The 26,584-nt window shown below is 38.8% G+C and overlaps 1 protein-coding gene across 6 annotated transcripts in view; it reads right to left on the bottom strand.

Annotated features, from left to right (window-relative positions):
• The window catches only part of FIG4 (FIG4 phosphoinositide 5-phosphatase), a 131,951-nt gene that overhangs the window by 35,157 nt on the left and 70,210 nt on the right, over positions 1-26,584 (bottom strand). For 4 of the 6 annotated variants that reach the window (XM_049654153.1, XM_049654158.1, XM_049654154.1 and 1 more), the window contains 6 exons: positions 20,665-20,723; positions 19,427-19,574; positions 16,279-16,362; positions 14,344-14,539; positions 11,997-12,079; positions 7,353-7,439 (listed from right to left, as the gene is read on the bottom strand). In XM_049654153.1, coding sequence (XP_049510110.1) covers positions 7,353-7,439; positions 11,997-12,079; positions 14,344-14,539; positions 16,279-16,362; positions 19,427-19,574; positions 20,665-20,723 — 657 coding nt within the window. Of the gene's footprint in view, positions 1-1,323; positions 2,836-7,352; positions 7,440-11,996; positions 12,080-14,343; positions 14,540-16,278; positions 16,363-19,426; positions 19,575-20,664; positions 20,724-26,584 lie in introns of those variants that run through there. The other 2 variants (XM_049654157.1, XM_049654156.1) reach the window with 2 other exon arrangements.

Genomic DNA, 26,584 nt, shown 5'->3' with positions numbered 1-26,584 from the left:
GTCATGTATCTTCATCCTGGCAACCCAGAACTAGTCAACCACACCAGAAAGTGCCAGCCTCTCACATGTTCCTCACACCCAATCTACTACACCAAGTTTTACGAAATGCTATAGATTCCACTTTTGCAAAATAATCCCTCTTCTTTATTTTCAGCTGTCAATAGCACACTCCAATCATTTTCTTGTCCTGATGTTTCTGACAGATACACTGTTTACCTCCCTGCCTCCAATCCATTCTCCAGGCTTACTTCCAGAGTGACCTTTCTAAAATGCAAATATAAGCCTATCACTCCCCTGGTTAAAACAAGCTTATAGGACCAGGGTCACTGTCTCTCACTTAGCACCTCCACCCAATTTTGTCTCTACCTGTGTTATGTCTCTCAGTGACAATCCCCTTGTATTAGACATAGGATTACGTCTGGATCTCCAAAAGTAGTGCATGGTCTTGAGCCTCTGCCCAAAGCCTTCTTTGTCTTCTTCAGCCAAATAACTCCATCTTTCCCTTAGAATTTGCCTGAGAATAAAGCCTGCCCAAGAATCTCTGTCTGATTTGGGTTCTTCTGTACACCCCCAAAGTCTCCTCTGCTGTCCTCTTCATAGCACCTCCCTAACACCTAGAATCACCAACCCACAGGTCAATGCAAACCCTCAGAGGCAGGGACTATAACCCATTCAACTGTGTACCACAAACATCAAACCGGCACATGGTGAGCACACATTAAACATCTGTCATTTACTGCCTCTGATACCCTATGAATAAGGTCCGTATACCTTACCTTACACAAGAGCTATGTTCCTAAAACTGACAACAAAACCCATGTTAAGGGGGTACTTAAGACTTCATGTGAACCTGTGAAAGCCCCCATAAGTGGGAGTTACCAAAATAAAACAGGTAATACGCACAATTAAAAAATACATAAAGGTGCCTGGGTGGCTCAGTCGGTTAAGTGTCCAAGTGTCCAACTTTTGATTTCACCTCACATCATGATCTCACTTTGTGATTTTGAGCCCCACGCAGGGCTCTGCACTGACCTTGCACTGCCTGCTTCAGAGTCTTTGTCTCCTTCTCTCTCTGCCCCTCCCCCACTTGCTGTCTCTCAAACAAACATAAAATAAACATTTAAATAAATATATAAAAATAAACATTTAAAAAATAAACATTTAAAAATATATAATAAACATTTAAACATTTAAAATATACATAAACATTTAAACATTTAAATAAACATTTAAACATTTTTAAAAAATAAAAATTTTTTAACATGTTTAAAAAATAAACATTTAAAAAATATATAATAAAGGCATTTTGATACCTTAAGTTAATAACTCAAGTACCTACAATTAAATTTACATTTATTATTCTTTATATGCTAGAAACCTTCCAGGATAGCCCTCTCTGAAAGTTTCAACAAATTCACCTTGCTCCATTAAGTTCATCTTAACATAGTATGCAGACGCTATTGTAGGTAATATTCCAATAAAGAGGCATTCATTTTATCTAAATATCTAATGGCTCTTCTGTTCTTTCAGCTTTGGCTTCTTGCCACTTCCTTCCCTTACATGCCCATCCCAGCTCTCGATTCATTTTAAGTAACGAGAGTATATTTTTTCAAGGCCTGCATTTATTTTACCTATGATGGATATACCACAGAATACTCTCTCATCTCTTCCTGACTCTTCTGTCTTGCTGACCTCTCTTTTCTGTTTCTAATTATTCCCAAGAGAAATCACTCAAACACACTTTCATTCAATCAACAAACATTTATTAAATACCTACATGCCAGGAACTGAGCTAAATTTTTTAAGTCATGTGGTTCTAGAAAAGGTGCATTCATATAAATCCAACCTGTGACTGTTACCTACAATAAGAAATGCACTTTGCACAGCAAACCAATATATAGCTTATTTATGCAGAGAAATAAAATGCCACTAAACAAGACAACTATACTTTTCACCATGAACTGGAACTCTCTTTTGGATTCAGTTTGGTTTTATTTTATTTCACTGTGTGGGGGCCCACTCAATTAACTTCATGGCTCACTAATGAGTCAAGAATTACAGTTTAATATGAGGGAAATACATGAGGGAAACTTCTGTTTTGGAGATATTACTGTATTACAAAGAAAAAACAATTAAAAATACTCAGGAGGGATGGAGAGAGGATGGTGAGGGAGAGAAGAAGGTAAAGTAAAAAGAAACAGAAGGGGAAGGAGTGAACAGAAAAGGGTCATCTAGAAATAGAAAAGGTAAAAAGGAAAAGCCAAAGAGGGTAAAGAAAAAGAAGAGAACGAAAGAGGAAAAAAGACTGTCGCGGTAATTTCTGGGGTGAGGAAGAGGTCACAGACTAGTTTCCTTGGGCTGAGGAGTGTTGTCATTTCTCATCTCTCGCCTGTGGAGTGAATTAGCTGATTAACCATTGATCACTGCCTCCTAACTGTGCTAAATCCTTAAACCTTTAGAGACTGTACTACGGGTGTTTAGGAAAGATAAGAGTTACCCGTGAAGGTAGAAATACTTACTAGCCTGCAGCACAGAGACCAGAGCACTGTCTGCAGAGGACTAGATGAAATCAGTGCGGGGGGACCCCAGAGAGTGACTCGTACATAGGGAACACAGCATTGAAAACGAGTCACGAAAAGAAAACAAAGTTGAATTAATCATGGCCACTGTGTCATGTTCATCTCATCAGTGGGAAAATGTGATGAGATGAAAGTACCCTGTGATTTGTGAAGCCCTTCCCCTAATAGAAACCCTTACCTGTGGGCATTCACTATCAGGTCAGTAAATGCTTCTTATTATGACGTGGACTTAGGGAATAAATTCAACCTGATGGTTCTGAAAGAGTAAACACACTTATTTACCTTATATTACATTTCAGCCTATCCTGTGTTGGAAGAAACGTAAGTTAGGCAGCATTTATCTAAACTCTGTCTTATATTTTGAACAATTTCTTAGAGGTAATTTCTAAACGAGTGAGACATCTTCCTGGAATAGGTAGGCCACAGAATAGCAGGCACTAATAATATGTGTGTTCATGTTCCTTTTAACCTACACTGATTGGCATTTGTTGCTTGGTTAAAAACTCCCAGAGAACTGGTAGGAGTGTAAAACGAGAACAGGTTGGTCTTGCATGAATACAGTGAATCACCGCAGGGCCACACAACACCTCCCCCCTGCCCTGGCACAGCCAGTCCTTCCACTCGGGTCTTTTCATTCTGCATTTGGTCCCGGGTGCAAGGGGAAACAGGATAGAGGGGGAAAAAAGCTGAAAATCTCATGTGCTTAACTTTTTTCTTCTATCAGAAGGGAACAAAGAAGTACAAGAGGGCAAAGGGCTTATGAGCAGGAAAGAGAATAGTGGAAAAACTAAAGAATGTTCAAGGATGTGGGGAGAAAGGAGCCCCTGGGAGTGTGGCTGAAAACCAGGGAGATGGTGGTGAGGTGGTTTATGGGCAGGGATGCTCAGGGGGCCTCATACAGATTCTGGCAGAAATGGGAGGGAATGGGAACAAGATTCAGTACATTTCAACAAATATTTACTGAGCACACAATTTAACAAAGTATTCTGGGTGCAACAGGGGACGCGAAGATGGGCTTCCCTCTAGAAAGTTAGAACCTAGTAGGGTAGCAGTCATCGTGAACAGCAGCAGTGGCTGTTCCTATGGTGGCTAAATGACCTCCATGCCATAATGTAAGTCAAGCAAAGTATGCTTGTCCAAGAAGCATGTCTACATTAGGGACAATATGCTGGGTACTGGGAAAGAATAAAGGTATATTATTTTAAATATTATATTTAAATATTAAAACAAAATTCAAGATTAACGGAGCAGAGACATTATGTCTGCATACAGAGGTGTCTACAAACCCAGATGATGTCAGAAGATCAAAGTGAGGGCTGTCCACACTAATTACTCAGTATTCCTACCACAGTGGTTATAAAAGCAGCTGGTAACAGTAGGCATTTATAGCTTAGAGATGGGGAGTCAGCCTGTCTGGGTTTGAATCCTGCCTGGTTCTTCCCCTTGCTAGCTGTTAGACCTTGAGCAAGTTACATAACTTCTCTGTGCTTCAGTTACCCCATCTGTAAAACGAAGATGATAGAAAGATCTACTTCATAGGGTTACTGTGAGAACTGAGTTAATTCAGGTAACGGTGCATAGAACACTGCCCATCACATGCTGAGTGTCAGTAAATGTTGGCTCATGTCACTTCCCCCTAGTCACCACCCATACACTCAAGGAGTGGTAGGAGCTGAAGGGAGGGGTCACACTCAAATGAAATACAGCTTTGAGTATTGGGCTAACAGTGTAGAACACTGACCAGTTTGGATTTAATATCTACTTCTAAGAAATGTGCCCAGAACCTTGGGTGAAAGTGTCCAGCTCCTCCACCCAAATTTCTGCACCTCTGTTTCAGGGGCTCCTGCTATACTGGCTTCTTGCCAGTTGTTTACTGTCAGTAATTCTTCTATTTGGTGTTGTATTTACCTCACATTTCGCAAGGGAATACTGGTTTGCCTCAAGATCTCAAGAAAAAGTGGTAAGACTGCAAATTATCTGAAGATGTATATAAACTTAAAATTATTACTGTTTTAAAATATACTAGAACCTAAAACAAGGTGAGAATTTCAATAATCTCATATAAATCTAATTGCTCTTGGTTTTGGCATAGCTTTAGAACTCTAAAAATGAATAGTTGACATTTTAAGAACCTAGTTAGAGAATTTCAATTTACAGCAGGCACCCATGGACACACACAAAGACACGTACACTCCCAAACAACAACCCTCTTGGGCAGTTGCCATGACAACACAAGGCGGAACCTATCGGGCTCTCTGTTATCCTGTTGAAGGTACTGTGCAAAAAGACACTCATGTTAGATTCTTTACTAATTAAGTGGAAAAGGTTAAAAAACAAAACAAAACTCTAGATCCACAAGGTTTTCATATGGGCTATGACTCAGAAAAACAAATACTAAATATTTTCAGAAAAGCATTTAAAAGTAGTAACTGCAAGACCAACTGAGATACAATATTGAAGAAAAAACACAAAATACTTTTATTTTGAAAGCTATATTCATTTCATCTTTTTCTCCCAAGTTGTGCCATATCATTAATGGAATAATCAATTTGTATAATAAATTTCATTAACAGAGTCTATTCTTTTACTAACACATTTAAACACTTTCCTTTTTGGGCCACATCTACATCAATTCATTTGGGAGCCCAAACTTCCTTAAGCTAATTAGACTTAAGAAAGAAAAACAGTCTCTAAATTAATAGGGGTTTATATGTTTTTTTTTTTTCTTTTTTAAAAGAGGGGAAAAAAAAGAAAAAAAATAGTGACAGGGGAGAGAAGGAAGGGATAAGTAGTCCTTGATAAGGATGTGATAAACAGTGTCATTCCCTCCCCTTCTCTGATTAGCTATCTCTGCCTCCTCTGGAGTTTTCTCTCTGTCTCAGCTGTTAGATCCCCTCAAGACTCGATAGAAGACCTTTTCTCACTCTATTCTCTCTTTTTTTTGTCAGCTTATTTATTTTATTTTTGCACACATTACTTTTTTTATATTAAATATAATTTATTGTCAAGTTGGTTTCCATACAACACCCAGTGCTCATCCCAACAGGTGCCTTCCTCAATGCCCATCACCCACTTTCCCCTCTCCCTCACCCCCCATCAACCTTCAGTTTTTTCTCAGTATTTAAGAGTTTCTTATGGTGGATAAAGAAGATGTGGTTTATATACACAATGGAATACTACTTGGCAATGAGAAAGAATGAAATCTGGCCGTTTGCAGCAACGTGGCTGGTACTGGAGGGTATTATGCTAAGTGAAATAAATCAGGCAGAGAAAGACAGATACCGTATGTTTTCACTCATATGTAGATCCTGAGAAACTTAACAGAAGACCATGGGGAAGGGGAAGGGGAGAAAAAAGTTACAGAGAGGGAGGGAGACAAACCATAAGAGACTCTATTCTCTTTTCTTAGGTGGCCTCATCCATAGCCACTGGCTTTAATTATCACCCATATGCATGTACATCCCCAGAAGGAAATGACCATCACCATTTACATCCCCAGAAGTTCCGGATCAGTTGACCTAACTGCCTCCTAAACATGGCCACTCTGATGCTACTTTAAATGCAAACTGGATTCTCCTGTAGCACTCCTTAGCTAGTAAATGAAAGCTTTGAATGATTCTAACATAGGTGTAGTCAATACCTAGCTGCTAAATGAATAAATGTATCAAGCAAGCAAGCAAGCAAACCTGTTATACAAACCAAAAAATCTAAGGGCCATCTGGATAAGGCCACCTTTCTCTCCCTCCATGACAAGTTAGTATCCACGTCTCATTTCACCTCCTAAACATTCCCCAAATCTATTCCATTTCCTAAGTCTTCCCAGCCACCAGTCTTTGCCCGAAATTATTATAACAGCCTCTTAACTATCAATCAAGAACGTGCAGATGTAGTACACAGAGAAGTTAGGCAATCAGTATGTATCAAATAATTTATTAAACAAACTGATAAAGTTGCTCTAGGAAAAGGGAACAGAACATTTGCTAAATGTCAACTATATGTCAGACACTAATCTAGACACCTCACGTATACTACGTCATTTAATATCCACAGTGACTCATTTTCTAGAAGAAACTCAACTAAGCAGATGGCTTTAGGAGACTCTCCCGGTCATAACCTTTGCTTTGTTTGGTCCCAACAAGCAGACGATAATGATGAACATGAAGATGATCACAACTTACTGAGAACTTTTTACCAGATATTGTTCTCAGTACGTTGAATGCATTATTGTGTTTAAGCCTACCACTCTCCTACAGAGTATTACCATCCCATTTTGCAGATGAGGAAACTGAGCCACACAAACTTAATCAAGGTGAAAAAAAAAAACCAAAAAAACAAGAAGTAATAGAGCTGAGATCCAGGATGTGAACCTGATTCTGTTTAAGAATTTACTAAACACCTGTTTAACTTACAGCAAAGTTATTAGAACCAGTGGGGATATTGAGCAGAAATGACAAACCCATCACTGCTCCTGAGGAGCCTGTCTTCAGGGGCAGCGCTATTTTGTCATCCCACCTCTACCCACTGGAGAGCAGAGTTTATGGAGGGAAGCTTCCACCAACTCCAATCCCACCTCCAAAGGGTACATTTCAAGTCAAAGCTTCAGTCTCTTCCCCATGCCCACAGCTACCCAGTTTTCCCTGGGTAACACACCGGGAGGAGATGCTTTAGTGCTTATAGTGGTTAAGACTGAATAGTTTCTTAAAAAGTCTTTTAAAAAAGTACTATGAATGGCATGAATACAAAGATTCTTTAAAGGTCTAATCTAGTACTTACAGTTTTATAACTCCATCTGGGCACCTGGAACAGAGTTGCTGGCTGCTCTTGTCTTGTTTATGTTGACTCTGACCCAGCTGAACAAATCTACAAATTAAATGGATAAAAAGTAAGCTAAAGAAGAAACTATTTGCAATAAATTCAGTAGATTACACAAAATGGTATGAGCTTTCAAATGACAGTAGCATGCTTATTTCAGAAAAGCACACACGAGTGCCCTATGTAGCATAAGACTGTAATTACAAACGGGTACCTGATTTTACAGTGGGTTTGTTACAAATGAAGGAAGAAGAATTCTGTGTCTCAATTTACTTAAATGTGTTCTTGAAGCCAGGAAGATGATCTTTCAGGGCCTCACTTACCTAAGGGTGACTGCAGCAGGAAGCTGGGAACACAAGGGGAGGTATTTGCAGTGAGACAAATGACAAGGGAAGAGCAGGATCAGGCCAGGGATCCATCTCCCAAAGCAGGGACACTGTTGAAAACCTAGCATGTGGATTCTGTTTCCACAGGACCACAAGAATCCCCAAGTGTACTCCAGCCCCTCTTAAGAGTACTTTGAACTGTGAAGGAGGGGACTGAGGAGACCACCTGCTGAGCCTCACTGCCACACCACCCCTCCTTAGAGGAGACTGGAACAGCACTAATCCAGGCTTGAAGCTAAGAGTCACAGGGAAATGCCCCCAGCCAGCTCCATAGGATAGGAGGCTACCTAGCAATGGGCCAATGGGCTGATGGGTCAAGGACCACCTACTATTTCTCAAGTGCACACCTGTCCTAGTGTGGTCTGTGCTACATGCCTTCATGTTCCCCTCAGGGACATGGCTTGTAGTTTTGTTCTAATGTGCCCCTGGAAGGTTAGGGCGCATGATGAAAGGGCTTCCCACTTTTCTACTGTTTAAAACATTTTCTTTTAGGGCCCCTGGGTGGCACAGTGGGTTGAGTGTCTGACTCTTTATTTTGGCTCAGGTCATGATTTCAGGATCGTGGGATCAAGCCCTGAATCGGGCTCCACACTGAGCATAGAGCCTGCTTGAGATTCTCTCTCTCCCTCTGCCCCTCTTCCCTGCTTGCACTCTCTCAAAAAAAATATATATCATATAAATTTTTTTCTGATTATTGATACTTTTACAATTAAATTTTTATTAGCTTTTTTTGAAGGTCAAGAAAAGTACTGCAGAACTAACAATTACTAACTAAATCATTACATGCTACTGGAAAACTTTTAAATAACTTACTTTTATCTTCAGCAAGTAAAGATTTTTGATTCATTTTGGGGGAAGAATGTCACATGATACCTGTTATTTGTACAGAACCTTAACCTTACCTAATCATGTACACAATCACTGTCAGAATTTGTTTTTAAAAAGATTTGGCTCCTTCAAAATATAAGAGACTCTTAAAAACTGAGAAAAACTGAGGGTTGATGGGGGGGGTGGGAGGGAGGGGAAAGTGGGTGATGGGCATTGAGGAGGACACCTGTTGGGATGAGCACTGGGTGTTGTATGGAAACCAGTTTGACAATACATTTCATATTAAAAAACAAACAAAAAACAACACAAAACAAAAACAAACAAAAGATTTGGCACGGGCCTGAGGCTTGGCGAGGCAAGCAGAAAACTTCCAGGCCTGGTTAAGATAACACACCAAAGATATCAGAAAAGCTGAGGGCAAAGGAAGGCATAGAGAACAGGGCTAAGCAATTAGAAAAAAACTATAAAACCAAGAAATCTTCAGGAGATTGAAAGTGGTTGAGACCAAACGTAGGAAAAACAGGCAGGAGAGCAGGAAGCTAGAAGACAGGCTGTTGGCTCCAGTTCCAGCTGCCTCCCTCCCTTCCCCACACTGTTCTGTGGTTGCCCAGATGGGAGCTGTGACAGGCAGGCCAGGCCAGGCCAGAGCACTGTCTTTACATGCACAGTCTCTGGTGGATACTAGCCCACTGGTTGCAGAACTGCAGTGGGAGAAGGCAGAACTTTTTTAGGCCAATTTAGGCCAGAACTACATGGGCTCTCGCCCTGCCCTTGAAGCTCTGCCATCTGGATAAGAGGAGGCACTAAGAGACCCCAGAGCCCCTAACAGAAAGAATGAAATCTTGCCATTTGCAACATCGTGGATGGAAATAGAGTGTATTATGTTTAGTGAAATAAGTCCGTCAGAGAAAGATAAATATCATATGATTTCACTCATATGTGGAATTTAAGAAACAAAACAGATGAACATAGGGGAAGGAAAGGAAAAATAAGATAAAACAGAGAGGGAGGCAAGCCATAAGAGACTCTTAAATACAGAGAACAAACTTATGGTTGCTGGAGGGGAGGGGAGTGGAGGGATGGGCTAAATGGGCAATGGGCATTAAGGAGGGTACTTGCTGGGATGAGCACTGGGCATTATATGTAAGTGATGAATCACTATATTCTATTCCTGAAACTAATAATAATAATAATAATAATAATAACAACAATAGAGACACCCAGAGCCTGGCTGGGGCAAAAAGTTCCTGAACATCCTTGGCCACCCCCCAGATACTGATGGAGGGAGGCTTCCTCTACCATAGCAATGACCACAACAGACAGAGATGGAAGATGCCCATGCCCCCTGTAGGGGCAGTCTGCCCACGGTCAAGGGTTACTCACACAGAGGGGAAGAGATGACCAGACCTCTGTTTCTCCCCTTCCCCCTAGGTCTACATCATAAGCAGGGGCAGCTGATATTATCAAGAAAATAAAGAGGGCTACACAGTCTAAAATCACAGATACCCACAAAGCACGGGGAAGGTCTCCTGAATAAGTCATTGAGTGGCACTTTCCATGCTGTTAGCCTCTAAAGAGGGATAATAATATCTTCTCAGCCTACTACAGAGTTGTCTAAAGAAAAATAAAACACTGCAAAGTGTTACACAAATCAAAGGAGGGGATGTTGTTCTTCAGGATATCAAACACAGAATCTTATTCCAGGACATGGATTCCTTCCTCCCCTGCAGTAATCCTTTCCCTATGGGCCTACCCTTGTACCCTTCTTAGACTGTTTCCCAGGAATACTATGGCTGAACAGGGCTGTATCTCACTCCCAGAGAAAGGAGGATGAAAAGTGGGCTTCAGAGGCAGTCTGCGCTACAAAGGCTCCAAGCAAAAGTCACACCTGAAGCACGAGACGCTTTCTTTTTTGCTTAATCAACGTGAGCCATAAGTTCAGTCCCTGACACTCACACTGTCTGCAGTAAGCGAAGTCATATTATGCAGTTCTTCCAGACCATGTTGCTTATAGAGGCTCACTTCATATGCTGGAGTTCATCTATGTTGTAGGGACAGCTGTGATGGATAAAGGACTGTGCACCTGTGTGTCCAGGGCTGAGAAGAGTGTGGCTGAATTCTGAATGGCTAAGTTGGCTTCTGTCAAGATAGTAATGCAGAGTCGTACCAGTGCTTTTGTAGTTAAGAAATGCTGTGCATTCTTATGTTTTACATATTATGTAGCTGATCTTACTGGTTTATATTTTATATTTTACATATTATATAGCCAATCTTACTAGTTTGAAGTAAAAAGCTGTCAGTTTCCAGTCTGATGGATTCAGCAAATGAAATACTCTCCTTAAAAAAGAATGGAGGGGCGCCTGGGTGGCTCAGTTGGTTAAGCGTCCGACTTCGGCTCAGGTCACGAGCTCGCGGTCTGTGAGTTCGAGCCCCGCGTCGGGCTCTGGGCTGATGGCTCGGAGCCTGGAGCCTGCTTCTGATTCTGTGTCTCCCTCTCTCTCTGCCCCTCCCCCGTTCATGCTCTGTCTCTCTCTGTCTCAAAAATAAATAAACGTTAAAAAAAAAATTTAAAAAAGAATGGAAAGCTGGGGTGCCTGTGTAGCTTAGTCGGTTAAGCGTCTGACTCTTGATTTCAGTTCAGGTCATGATCTCAGGGTTTGTGATGACTCTTTCAGCTTAGTCTGCCTAAAAAAGGTCTAGAACATTCTGACTTGACACCCTTATATCACCACTTCCTTCTTCCTCCTCTGCCACCACCCCACCAGCACTCTAGAGCTAATGCAAATGCAAGGTCCACAATCGTCAATATCCTAGGTTCATTTTCTAAGAAGGTACCTGATCTTGGGACTTTGCTAATGCAAGAATAGAGAAATGTATGTGCACTTCAGTTTGCAGCTTATATATGGGCAGTGAAAATGCATGGACACGTCGTAAATTTTTATCATTTAGGGCACTGAGAGTCTCAGGCAGTAGTAGGTCCTTTAACTCCAAATAGAAACCAGTGTTTCAGAATTTGACCTCCTAAACACTATTACTGTATTGCAAGTGGAATTCATTTCCTTCTGTATTACCAATTTCATTTTTTTTAATGTTTATTTATTTGTTTTTGAGAGAGAGAGAGAGACAGAGAGAGAGGCAGAGTGTGAGTCAGGGAGGGGAAGAGAGAGAGGGAGGCACAGAATCTGAAGCAGGCTCCAGGCTTCGAGCCATCAGCACACAGCCTGATGCGGGACTCGAACTCATGAACTGCGAGATAGTGACCTGAGCTGAAGTCAGACGTTCAACCGACTGAGCCACCCACCAATTTCATTTATTAGAAGTTAGACCAGATATAAGTTATTGTAATAATACATTTGCATATTTTCTTAATTTCTACATGAAAGTAGTTTACCTTGAATAAATGGAGAGATCTTCTTCTGAGAGACCATCTGAGAGGTTAATTCCATATACTTCTTTCATGGGCTGGACCACATTCTGGGGTTAAAAACGACAAGGAACAAGGCAGAATTTTTAGACATCTAGCATAATAATTATTTCCAAAGGTAAAGAAAACGAACCTGTGAGATTTTCCACAAAAGTAATCACAGTATTTATTCAATCTATTCATTAAACTTCTCAGTTAATGGTTTTTTAAAAATCTGATTTCAGTTCACTAAAAATAACTTTGTTTTAGGGTCAAAAGCTATTAAATAATTACTAGTTTCTTTGGTATAATGCAGGAATTAGAAAACTTTTTCTGCAAAGGCCAGATGGTAAATATTTTAGGTTCTTTGGGTCATGGCACTCTGCTGCAACTACCCAATTCTGCTGCACAGTACAAAGGCCGCCAGACACAACATGCAAACAAACACACATGGCTGGGTTCCAATCAAACTTTATTCACAAAAACAGGCAGTGCACTGGATTTTGACAGTTGGCTGTAGTTTGCCAACTCCCGGAATAATGAATTCAGTTCTTATCACGCTTTATTTGCCGTATCTATCTCTACGACTTTTGGCTATTTTTGGAAATTGCATGTCCCTAAAGCTAGATTTGGTTCTTTTGTAGTTTACTTTCCCTTATGTTCCCTTGTATTGGTAATGTCAAATTGAGCAGGTGAATTTCCCACTAGGGCTAGGCAAAGATTGTGAGGCTCAGGTCCAAACCCTACATTCCAGCAATGTGCTGAGTGAGGAAATGAATGGACCTCAAGTGGATGTGCTGCTCAAAATGAGACCGGATTCTCTTAAAAAATTCCGAAGTGATAAGAAATTTGCTATTATACATGGGAGCAAAAATACCGATTTCACAATGAAACCATTTCAATGAGACCTATGCTAAATGTATTCATCCCTTAATTACCAAAATGTGAGACCTGAAAGCATAAAACTCCTAAAAGAAAACACAGGCAGTAATCTCTTAGGCATCAGCCTTAGCAACATATTTATGGATAGGTCCCCTCAGACAAGAGAAACAAAAGCAGAAATAGACTATTGGGACTCCACCAAAATAAAAACCTTTTGCACAGCAAAAGAAACCATCAACAAAATGAAAAGGCAACCTGCTGAATAAGAGAAGATATATCCAATAACAGGTTAATATCCAAAATATGTAAAGAACATCTACAACACCCAAAAAACAAACGAGTCAATTAAAAGATGAGCAGAGGACCTTAATAGACATTCTTCTAAAGAAGACATCCAGATGGCCAACAGACACATGAAAAGATGCTCAACGTCACTCATCACTCAGCATCAGGGAAATGCATACCTAAACCATAATATCACCTCACACCAGTCAGAATGGCTAGTAACAAAAAGACAAGAAATAACAAGTGTTGGTGAGGATGTGGAGAAAAGGGAATCATCATACCCTGCTGGTGGGAATGTAAATTGTACAGTATGGAGTTCCTAAAAAAATCAAAAATAGAAATGCCATATGATACAGTAATTCCACTACTGAATATTTACCTAATAAAAACCCCAAAACAATTCAAATTCAAAAGATATATATGCACTCCTATGTTTACTGCAGTATTATTTACAATAGCCAAGATAGGAAGCAACCTAAGTGTCCATCAATAGATATATGGATATGAAAGATGTAGTATGTATATGTATGTACACACACACACACACACACACACACACACAGTGGAATATCAGAATGAGATTTCTGGCATTTTCAACAACATGGATGGATTTCAAGGGTATTATACAAAGTGAAATATGTCAGACAGAGAAAGAGAAATAACATGATTTCATTTACATGTGGAATCTAACAAACAAGTAAACAGAAACAGACTCAAATACAGAAAACAAACTGGTGCTTGCCAGAGGAGAAGGTGTAGGGGCATGAGTAATAGAAATACATGAGAAATAGTAAAGGAGATTAAGGGATACAAACTTCCAGTTATAAAACAAATAACTCACAGAGATGAAAAGTACAGCACAGGGAATACAGTCAATAATATTGTCGTATGGTTACAGATGGTGACTACACTTACCATGGTGAACACTGCATAATGCACAGAATTGTGAAATTATATTGTATACCTAAAGTTAATAAATATTGTATGTCAACTATACTTCAATAATAACAAAAAAAAATATTCATCTCTGGAAGTGCCTCAAACACCACATATTAGAATGGTGTGCATGTGGCCTTTTCTGACTCTAAGTCTTTTAACAGAAAGTAGAATTTTAGAGATCATTCTCTAGAGCCTAATGCCGGACCACACAAGCTCATCTCTTGCACACCTCAGTCACTTTGGTACTGTCTCCCGTGTCGGTCATCTTCACTGGAGTGGAGCGCTGAGACACAGAGCCCTCTTCTTCCCGGTCGGTCCCAGAGTCATCCTCAGAGCTGCTGGACACAGCCTCCTCGCTGGGGGGAGGCGGGGCACTGGCTGCTGTTTTCCGCTGTAATACAGCTTCTTCTCTATTGCTTTTGTTCCTTTAAAAAGATGAATATTGACATAAAGCATCTTTAAATCGATCCTTTGACACTCACTATGCATGACTGTCCAAAATCCTAGTGCTAGAGAAGCACAAGAAAATGGCTGTGAAAAACCAGTTTTTGGATTCAAGTTGTGATTAAGAGAAAACCTTAGCATTTTACCATGTACATGTACTGACCTTCTATGAAGTTAAGCCCTGTTATAAATTCAGAAAATAAACCAGTAAGTGGGTGTAAACCAGTGCAGAAAAGTCTTCTCACCACTTGGTTACTGTGCCTTCCTTTGGTAACTGAAACCAACACTTTCAAAATTTGTGGTACAATAATAGAAAACCATAAGTTTGGGATATTAGTAATGTTATCTGTAACCTGTAAAAGCTTCAAGAAAAGGTCAATAGCCAAATCCATGTAAATTTCCTTCCCTTATATGATTTTTATCAATCATAGCACCAGCCGATGATTTGTACCATAGTAATGAGCAACTGATGAACACAAACTAAATTTTAGTATTTGTATTGTTAGTAAATAACTATATTTGCTAGACATTCCTTCTAATAGTAGGGAGTAGATGGAAAAAAAACCCCAAAAAACTCAGAATTATGAAAGTATTTACTTTCAGTTCCAAACATGAGAGTGGTAAGAATACTATTTTTTTTAACTCAGATAATATTTTATTGTAATATTTTTGGGTTTAATGAAAAATACTTAATATTTCACTCTTCAAAAAATACTCTACAAAAGACTTAAAATATTGTAATATTTGGAAATGTTTTAGGAAAAGAAAAGGAAATACTATCTGACCATGGGTTACATGTTATAGAAAATAAACTAGTTTCTGACTTTCTGCCAAGTAAAAATTAAAAGTCAATGGTATTTCTGTGCTATGCAGTAATGTAGCTGGTCATTTACGTATTTGTTCCAGGAACTTCTTGAATCCTGACTCCTGAGGACATTTCTTTTAAATTCCTTAGTTTCTGGTCTAAGGCTTAGCATACAGCAATTTAAGACCACATATTTAAGCCACAGAAATGGTGTATCAGGAAGTAGTAATATATATCCCACTGCATAAACCACACGTAGCTAAAATCCAACCAGGATCCCATTCACACTCCCAAATACAATTAGGACTCAGTATCTACAGTCTGGCCAGGGTTTCTGGTCAGAGTCTAGAAAAAATCTTATCACTGGGGTTATTAAGGTCAGTGGCAGTAGTAACAGATTCTTATGCTAGAACACATCACATTTCACTCCAGTTTCTAAGCATGAAGATGTAAATAAATAGTCTTCCCCAGAACAATGGTACAGTAATACACAGAATATGTATTAATTTCTCTACCTGAACATATTTGCTTTAATGGTTCCTTGGGATGCCAACAAAAATACAAGAAAACGAATAGAAATTTTTACCTAAGTATTTTATGTCGTGGGAAACAGAGGACACTGAGTTATTTATAGGACATAACACATAATATCTGTTACCTGTGCCTATGCCACCTGTGATATTCCTAATTTAAAATAATAAAATGCACCATGTTGCTGAAACTCCTACAAATTCTTTCAATGTTGAATTCTTTAGTAATCCCAGTGCTATGAATAAACTACCTGTAGAGATGCAATAAATGGAATGTGCTCCAAACGATGTGACTTAAAGTTATTCTTTTTGGTGTAAATTATACTGCAAGTGCCATATTATTTTACATGAATCTTTAAAATTTCATCCTATATGCAAATCTTACCCCAATACCGATTTTCCTGTTTCATCTGGTTTACGCACTGTAAATGGACTTGGATCAATGCCAACGGTCTTAGGCATAAAGTCACTGGAGAGAGGGGAAAGAAATTCCATATGAATCACTGTCCATCCTGGTTTCCATTCAATTCACATTCTTACACTATTCCTTCTTAGCCCTCAGAGCTACATATATTCTGAGCCAAATGTTCAGGGGAGCTCAGGTGATCAAAAGGCCATAAAATCCCATGAATTAATGGCACCAGGTAACTTCAATGTTATCAGTCTTCACTGTGAATTTTCTTCATGATTATGGGACCCAATGGTTTTGAATTTAAGATTTTTCTCTACTGGAACAGAGTTGATATCTAAATTACTGCTAAGATGTATACACTTTGTTTATACATCACAATTACTTTTGAGGTAAAATTAAACTCATAAAAACCCATGGCAAAACACTAAGCCACTCAGTTTTATGGACAATGTTTTTATTACACTATACCACCTAGGGATGCCGACATAATGTTCAAAACCACAGCAGTATCCATTCGAGTATCAGCATCTACCTCATTAGGCTGGGGTTAATTCATTAAAACACTATTGGAACACTTGAAATAGAAACTTTTTGTTCGCCACGCCCTAAGATAAGCTGAAGCTACTCTGGCACTGTGCAAGGCCTACCTCACCATTACTGCTGAAACCGGACCAAACTCCTCAGAGAAGCCAAAAAGGCAAGAGGTGCATGATTCATGCTGATGAGACTTAGGGCTCCAGCAAGGATTCTGCTCCAAGTGCAGCCATTACATTTTTGGAAGGAAAACAAAATAATATTGAATTTGACCCAAAATGCCTATTTGACAGTTTGTAAATATTGTTTTAAATATATAAGTGGTTTAGGGGCACCTGGGTGGCTCAGTCAGTTAAGCATCTGACTCTGGATTTCCGCTCAGGTCATGATCTCATGCTTCATGAGATTGAGCTCCGCGTCGGGCTCTGCACTTATAGAACGGAGCCTGCTTGCGATTCTCTCTCTCTCTCTCTCTCTCTCTCTCTCTCTCTCTGTCTCCCTGTCTTTCTCCCTCCCTGGCTCATGTGTGCGCAGGTATAGACACACACACTCTCTCTCTCAAAATAAATCAATAAACATTTGAAAAAAAATGTAAGTGGTTTAGGGCCACCTGGGTGGCTCAGTCAGTTAAGTGTCCAACTCTTGATCTCGGCTCCAATCACGATCTCACAGTTGTGAGACTGAGTCCCACGCCGGGCTCTGCACTGACAGTGTGGAGCCAGCTTGGGATTCTCTCTCTCCCTCTCTCTCTGCCCCCCCTCCCCCGAGCACTCTCTCTCTCTCTCTCTCTCTCTCAATAAATATTTTTTTCAAAATTGTAAGTGGTTTAATTTTTCTTTATTTTTGAACATATATAGTCGATCCTCATTATTTGTGGACTCCTTATTTGAGAATTTGCTTGCTCACTCAAGTTTATTCATAACCCCAAAACCAATACTCAGAGCTTTTGTGATCACTTGTGGACATGTGCATGCCCAGAACACTGGAAAATTAGAGTAACCCAATGCTCATGTTCCCAGCTGATGGAGAACAAGGCGGCACTCTGCCTTGTTTATAGCTGTCATGCTATAAACAAGTGTCCTTTTTACAGTCTATGTACTGCCATGTTTTGCACCTTTTTGTGCTGTTTGGTGGTGACCTTGTTGTCCCAAATGACCCCAAGCATAGTGCTGAAGCTCTCTAGTGTTTCTAAGCACAAGAAAGCTGTGTGTTGGAAAGAAAATACGTGTGTTGGAGAAGCTTTGTTCAGGTAGGAGTTATAGTGCTCTTTGCTGTGAGTTCAATGTTAATGAATCAACAATATACCTTAAGTAAGGCATCTTTAAACAGAACCATACAACATGGTTATGTATTGACTGGTTAATGAAAATGTTGTGACCAGAGGTTTGCCAGGAACCTAAACCTGAATTGCAATGATTCAGTATTCTCTAATTCAGTTATTACAGGAACTTTATAGAACATAACTCATGCAAGTAAATAATCAACTATACAATATATACACATATGCATAACATCATTCATCCTTTGCTGAGTTGAAATATTCTGGAAATGACAATGACCTCACAGTTAAAACTTCTAAACTTTTAATAAGTTTCACTCAAAATCAACCAAGTAAATATTCTCAACTTTCCATTGGAAACTAAAGCAAAATATGGAGTGGTTTCTAGGAAACAAAACCATAGGATATGTTTCTACATGTACATTAAGTCTAGGCATACATATATCACATTGGAAGAAAATGTAAAATACACAAATGTAAACTTTATTATAAAAAATGATAATCAAGAAGTTATTTGCTTTGCCTAATTTTCTTACTCTAGTCCCATCACTTTTCTAAAGATCCCACAAAACTCTAACAGAGACACAGAAAAATGAAGCATATTCAAAAGTGACATACCAAGATGAAGAGTCTGAAAACAATGTCATGTGAATTATGAAAAGAATGAAGGATATTTACCCTAAAAAAATTAATACTGCTTCTTCAAATATCTGGAGGGCTGTCATACAGAAGAGGAACTAGACTTGTCCTATTCTTAATAAGAATAATAAAATAATGATAGCCACCATTTATTAGTCACCCACCTAGGTTGGTCACCCCATTAAGGCATTTGGCATGTACGTGTATATATGTGTGTGATACACATGCCCCTATCTACATAAAAGAAGAAGCTGAGACTCAGATAAGTTGGATAATTTTCTCAAGGTCACACAGGTAGGCAGTGGCTGATCTACAATTCACACCCTTGCTTTTCTAGTACCAAAGACTATGCTTTATTCTACTAATTTATGCTGGCTCTCAGTTTCTGTTCAATTTTAAAAAGTGAGTTTACTCCAAATGACAAACTAGGACCAATGGGAGGCAGATTTCAACCTACTAAAGGGAAGAAATTAACTCCAGTTATCTAACACTAGAAGGGACTATCTCCTAAAGTAGTGGGCTACTCATCACAGGGGGGGTATTCAGAGGCTGTACAATCCCTGCTAGCAGCCTTGCAGAATGGACTTATGACAAAGCAAGGCTTATCTATATAAACTAGGAAAACTAAAGTTCCCAAATCTTTACAGTATCAGAGCATTCACAACATACCGTGCTGAACTTGTCATAGCCAAGCAAAAGGTATCATCAAAACTACTCAGTTCGTATGGCCGAAAGAACTCGTTGTGGATGTCAATCTCTTCTTCATATTTGTGGAATTTCTTCACTATCAACTTCTTTAAGTTCGCGGCACAGATAACTAAGAGAGATAAAGACTTTACTCTTAAAGTCTTTAGATTACATCTAGCCAATGAGGTTCAGCTCCGGCCTCTAGCACTCAGACACTTGACAAAGAGATGAGCTATGTGCACAGAATATACAGTGCAGAGCCGAGTGTGATAAGCTCCAAGGGGGCAGGAAGGCCTCTGGAAGTCAGGGTGGGAGCTATTTCAGAAATCAAACAACTCAGCTCTTTGAATTCTGTTTTGCTTTGAAATAAATACCCTCTGCCTTCTAGATATAAATTGTGCAGCTATTTCAGTAAATTTTCCTTCATATTTATATTTCAAATCTTGTTTAAGGCCAAGGTTAGACTGCTATAGTTCTTTCCTTTCTCCTGGAACAACAAATCTTCTTAGCAATAGGAATTATGATTTTTCCCAGAATTTCAAGGTTACAAATACTTTTTAAAAATTAATTAATAATTTATTAAAGGCTAAAAATCATTTGCAATCTTCTTAGTTCATGGCCTTTACCATCAAAGTTGGAATGCCTAACCATGACTAGATGGAATCCTCAACTGGAATGTTCCAGACTGGAAAAATGATGGAAACATCATTTGAACGCATTGTACATTCGAGGTTATTCATTTAATAAAAAAAATTTCTTGCCTTTCTGACAAATATACGAAATGAAATTTAAACTTTAGTGACTAAAATGTAATTTTATATACATATCTGTATATTTTTTCACTGTTTAGACACAGGAAAAGTTTTTATTTTTCCTTATGAATGGGTCTTTACTTCCTTCCCATTACCCCCAAATATTTAGAAACATAATAAGTACTAGTTTAAAATGGTAAACTAATATATTATATCCATTAAACATTTAAGGAACATACTTAACAACTGTAAAACACAATAAAAGAAATATAACACAATCCCTGGAAGTCATCTAAGATGTTAACAATCCCCTATAACAACAGCAACATAAAACCGAGTAGTCACTAATTTCTTTTTAATGAAATATTATATGCAAATAATTTAATGCTTCAAGTTCATTTAGAAATATTTCCAGAATACGTTGGTATAAAAACTATATAAAAACTAAAAGAGAAACAGTGTACCTACCTTCATCATAAGGCAGCGGTAAATGTTTTATTACCTCTGGTGTCCACCAGTAAGTGTAACTATAAAATTTAAAAAAAAATAAATAAAAGAATAAGGTGAACCAATTGTAAACACTGGTTTTCTACAATTCATTGGATAAAAGGAGTTGAAGGTCTATAGTAAGATGCTGCCTCCTACTTTAAGGTTAGTTTTTTTTTTTCTTTTTAAAACATGTTTGTAAAGCTTGGGGCATAGTAGGTCTCCAACATGGCTACTGCTTTCCCAAACTTCTTATTTCAGCTATGTCATTGATGTACAAAAATTCCATGAACACATCTGAGAGTCAAGTGCTCTGATGTTACTTAATTACTGTTAGCTAAAAAAGATTTGGGTATACCAAGCCAGACTCTAGGAGCTGCTGTTTACTTCTCCCCAGATTGTTGCCTGCATTACTCTGCAAGCCAGTGAGCAGCAGGACCTTGACCCAAGTTCTACAGCCAAGACTCTTACACATGGTTATCTGAGAATTAGATTACTTCTTCCACTCTGCTCTGCATGTATGGGTCTGTGTATAGTTAATTACAACAGTTAACCAAAATCATTAAGTGAATGGACAGTCCTGAAGAACAAGTTCCCTTAGAAAACAGTATAGGCCCTGTTAATCTTTAACTATAAATATTCACTACTTGATTACAGAGGCCAGTTAGAGGAAGGTAGGGAATTTCAATCATCTGGATTTCTGCCAGAAGACTCATCTACTGTGAGCAGAGAATCTGAAAACAACAACAACAACAACAAAACCCTGAACTGCCCTCTCTCTGAACATTGGATATGTTCTGATAATCAAATTCTGATAAATTGGGTCTTCAGGGGGAAAATGCTATATCAAAGTTCATGAGCACTAGGAAGGAGAGTAATGTGAAACAGTATATCAAAATATATTATTAAAAAAACACAGATTTTCAAAACATTTATTAAAAAAAAGCCTATGACCAAAAATGCTAAAAAGATAAGTTTAAATAAATGAAAGCTTTCTAAAAATAAAATGCTGACATTATAACCTTGAATAATCCCAATTATGAAGAATAGGGGTATTTAAATGAAATAGGCAACAGAAAGAACTTTCCTAGAGATGGCAAGCAGAATATATAACCAAGGATAATGGAAAAAAGGAACATATGCCTAATGAACTGGGGGGGGGGGGCAGAAAGTGAGATGATAACAGGAAAGGCTCTTCAAGTTTTGCTTGAGACTGAAGTTATGCTTTAGAATAGTGCTTCTCAAAATTCAGAGCATACAAAAACAGACACACAGACCAATGGAATAGAAAAGAGAACCCAGAATTGGACCCACAAATACAAGACCAACTAATCTTTGACAAAGCAGGAAAGAGTATCCAGTGGAAATAAGACAATCTCTTTAGCAAATAGGACTGGGAGAACTGGACAGCAACATGCAGAAGAATGAAACTAGACCACTTTCTTACACCATACACAAAAATAAACTCAAAATGGATGAAGGGACCTGAATGTGAGACAGGAAATCATCAAAATTCTACGGGAGAAAGCAGGCAACAACTTCTCTGACCTCAGTTGCAGCAATTTCTTACTTGACACATCTCCAAACGCAAGAGAATTAAAAGCAAAAATGAACTATTGGGATCTCATCAAGATAAAAAGCTTCTGCACTGCAAAGAAGACAATCAACAAAACTAAAAGGCAACCAATGGAATGGGAAGAGATATTTGCAAATGACATATCAGATGAAGGGCTAGTATCCAAAATCTATAAAGAACTCACCAAACTCCACACCCGAAAAACAAATAATCCAGTGAAGAAATGGGCGGAAGACATGAATAGATACTTTTCTAAAGAAGACATCCAGATGGCCAACAGACACACGAAAAGTTGCTCAATGTCAATCCTCATCAGGGAAATACAAATCAAAGCCACAATGAGATACCACCTCACACCAGTCAGAGTGGCTAAAATGAACAAATCAGAAGACTACAGATACTGACGAGAATGTGGAGAAACGGGAACCCTCTTGCACTGTGGGAATGCAAACTGGTGCAGCTCCTCAGGAAAACAGTGTGGAGATTCCTCAAAAAATTAAAAATAGAACTACCCTATGACCCAGCAATAGCACTGCTAGGAATTTACCGAGGGGATACAGGAGTGCTGATGCACAGGGGCACATGTATCCCAATGTTTATAGCAGCGTTTTCAACAATAGCCAAATTATGGAAAGAGCCTAAATGTCCATCAATTGATGAATGGATAAAGAAGATGTAGTTTATATATACAATGGAATACTACTTGGCAATGAGAAAGAATGGAATCCTGCCATTTGCAGCAACGTGGATGGAACTGGAGGGTATTATGCTAAGTGAAATAAGCCAGGCAGAGAAAGACAGATACCATATGTTTTCACTCATATGCAGATCCTGAGAAACTTAACAGAAGACCATGCGGGAGTGGAAGGGGAAAAAAAAAGTTACAGAGAGGGAGAGAGGCAAACCATAACAGACTCTTAAATACAGAGAACAAACTGAGGGTTCATGGGGGGTGGGAAAGAGGAGAAAGTGGATGATGGGCATTGAGGAGGGCACTTGTTGGGATGAGCACTGGGTGTTGTATGGAAGCCAATTTGATAACAAATTATATTAAAAAAAAACAAAAATAAAAAGCAAAAAAAAAAAAAATCAGTGCACACACGAACACTTAAGGAGATTCTGTTAAAAGACAGATTCTGATTCAGTAGGCAGTGCCTGAGATTCTGCATTGATGACAAGTTCCCAGTGATTCCAGAAGGGGTGGTCCTCAGGCTGCTTTTTGAACAGCAAGGTTTTTGAACATGAAAAGAACAAAAAAGAGTTATGCCTGCTGCTTGCAGATAATTCACATTTATTTTCAACATTTAGTAAGCACCTACTGTGTCAAACACCATTCTGTGTCTTAGAAATGCCACGTTGAAAATAATGACAGAGAAAAGTAAAGCTACTTAATTCCAGCATTGTTTCTATCTTCAACAGACATGGTAAGTTTCATGCTGGAAAGAGAAAAACGAGAGAAGAGAGAAGCATGTATAGCCCAAGAGATGGAAGGAAGCAGTGGAGCATCTCTTAAGAGCATTCAAGTGTCCTGGTCTACAGATGGGATCAATAATCTTTTCAAGAAGAGTGAAGAACGGAACTTATACTAAAAATGAGCAAATGTAGTCTTGATGCTCAAAAGTGAGAGGGTAATAGATTACAAAAACTATACATCAAAGAATGTGATGTCAATTTCAGCAAGATAACAGAATCAAGTATTAAACGGAGATGTGAATAACCTAAAAGGATAAAAGGATAACTTCTATGACTCCACATCCAAACCACACCAATCTAATCTCATTTTCTTTTCTTTTCTCATAGGAGAATCAGACTATCAGATCAGAAGAATGAGAAAGCATGGATTAATTAAGGTGTGTGTGTGCACGCGCATGCATGCACATGCATGTGTACACAGGTGTAAATTCCATTTTGTAATCACTTGATCTTCACAGAGGAGGAAAATAAAGAAGGTATCAGCTAGTATATAAGAAATTGCCTAAAGAATGATGCTCACAATTAGCTTATCTAAGATAAAGCAGTAAACATTATAAAGAATATGTTTAAACTCAGAACATACCACGTGGAGGAAAAGAATTAAGAGACAGTCCTGTTTTAGCAACTTGAAACAGGCCATAGATTTTTTTCTGAATATTATTAAACTGTAATTCCCTAAGCAAGATAAAAGTAACTTAATACTTTTGAGAAGTATTTTGGATTTTGAAAAGTCCAGCTCCTCTAGGTAGCTCTCAGCACAGAAGCCCATGAGAAACACCTGCCCCAGGGAAGAAGAGCTGACACAAATGGAAGATGAGAGCATCTGAGAGGACTCAGCCCAGGACAGGGAGGATCTCTGTTACCTCCACCTCCAAGTACATTTATTCAGAGGAAGAGTCCTGCAGCAAGGTAGAACCTGCTTTGGGACCAGGGCTCAGAAGACAGGAGACTGCAAGTTGGTGCCACTTCTTCCTTTGCATAAAATACCTAATATGCCAGTTGCTCTGCTCTTTTTCAGTCCCTAGAATTGAGTACTCAATTCCACAGGCTCACATAGGAAGGTGAGGGGGACTAAAAAAAGACTCTTTTTTAATTCCCCTAGCTAACTTGGGAGCTCTGTGAATTAATATATATATATATATATATATATATATATATATATGGACTTCAGCAATCAATCTTTGTGAACAAGATAGAGAAATGTGGGCAGGAGGACAGTACAGTTAAATGATGACAATAGATTAAGTCACAGCCATTTAAATAAGTCCTACCAAAAATCAGGTTAAGGTACAAGGAGTTGTCTGGTGGTGCCCCATACAGTTCTGCCATCTACCTTATTCTACTCAACATTTTTCATCAACTATTTTTATCAGGATCAAGATGGCCAGCTGATTAAATCTGAAGAAGCTACAAAGCTACAGGTAATGCTTAATAAAAAGGATACACGTTTAACCCCCCTTTTTGGAAGCAGGCAAAGCACAGAAGACCAAGAATGCTCAAATGAGCATACAAGAATGGTACAGATAAGGCACGATATCAGGATATGTTAAAGACACTTGGGAGTTCTAACAGATAGGAAGCTCAGAGAATCAACATTATGATGGCATTGCTGAAAACAGCTAATGCAATCTTAGACTTGATAATAAACAGAGTATCCAAGACAAGAGGAGCAATGGCTCCAATGGTCCCACAATATTTGGCACAAATCAGATCAAACTCTGACCATTACTGAACCCAGGTTTGGGTACCACAATTTAAAAAGAATATTGGGGCGCCTGGGTGGCTCAATCAGTTGAGCGTCCGACTTCGGCTCAGGTCATGATCTCACAGTCTGTGAGTTTGAGCCCCGCGTCGGGCTCTGTGCTGACAGCTCAGAGCCTGGAGCCTGCTTCAGATTCTGTGTCTCCCTCTCTCTCTGCCCCTCTCCTGCTCATGCTCTCTCTCTGCCTCAAAAATAAATAAAAACATTAAAAAAAAATAAAAAGAAAAAGAATATTGATGTTGACTGGAATCCATAAGAGGAGAGCATTCTGAAGACAATGGGGTTATTTAATCTGGAGAAGAAGAGATATTGAGAAGGTGTGAACTTCAGGTTTTTAAAAGACTATAAAGTGGATAGAGAAATCGTGTTCTTAAGGTCTCAGGGGGCTGAACTAGATTAGTAGGTAAAGTTACAGAGAAGCAGATCTCAGCGTGATAGAAGAAAAAAATGTCTGAAAAGAACTGCCCCCTCAACCAGACACATCCCAGATAACAAACCAGGACTAGTCAAGCACAGGCCAGATGACCTCTCCTGGGAAGACACCAAGGGAGCTCACATATCAGACAGTGACTAGAGCCGGGCAATCTCTCAACTCTGAGTCAATGAAGTGATTAATGTTTAATATCTAAAAACATCTTGGTGACATGATAAACACTGATTCAATAAATAACATCTTAGATGATGTATCTCCTATTAACCTAATGCAGAACAAAGTTTCATTTAGTGGTTGTAGGCAGATCAATGAAAGTGAGCCCTTTGAATAACAGAAGTAGTTACCTCAAGAGAACCTGATTTGGATGAACTCTAGTCAGAGCTAGGTTTACTTTCCCTTCCCTTATCATTCAATAAAAATATATCAGAATAATTCATTGGTAAACACAGTGTAAAATATAGGATAGTCACCAAGTTTGGAAACACAAGCAAATACATATAAAGTTTTTATTGATATTATATTATCATAAGTGATAAAATATTATTATCTAAGTTTCCAGATTTTATGGTCATCCTGCTTTTTAGTAAATGTTACAACTAGGGAATGTAATCTCCTTTAAAGAACAGTAACAGTACTAACACCTATTTGATTTATGTGC

This window comes from Panthera uncia (assembly GCF_023721935.1).
Source record: "Panthera uncia isolate 11264 chromosome B2 unlocalized genomic scaffold, Puncia_PCG_1.0 HiC_scaffold_24, whole genome shotgun sequence".
Classification (NCBI taxonomy): domain Eukaryota; kingdom Metazoa; phylum Chordata; class Mammalia; order Carnivora; family Felidae; genus Panthera; species Panthera uncia.
Note: the sequence above shows the minus strand (reverse complement) of the source record. Positions and strands in the feature narration are given on the sequence as shown.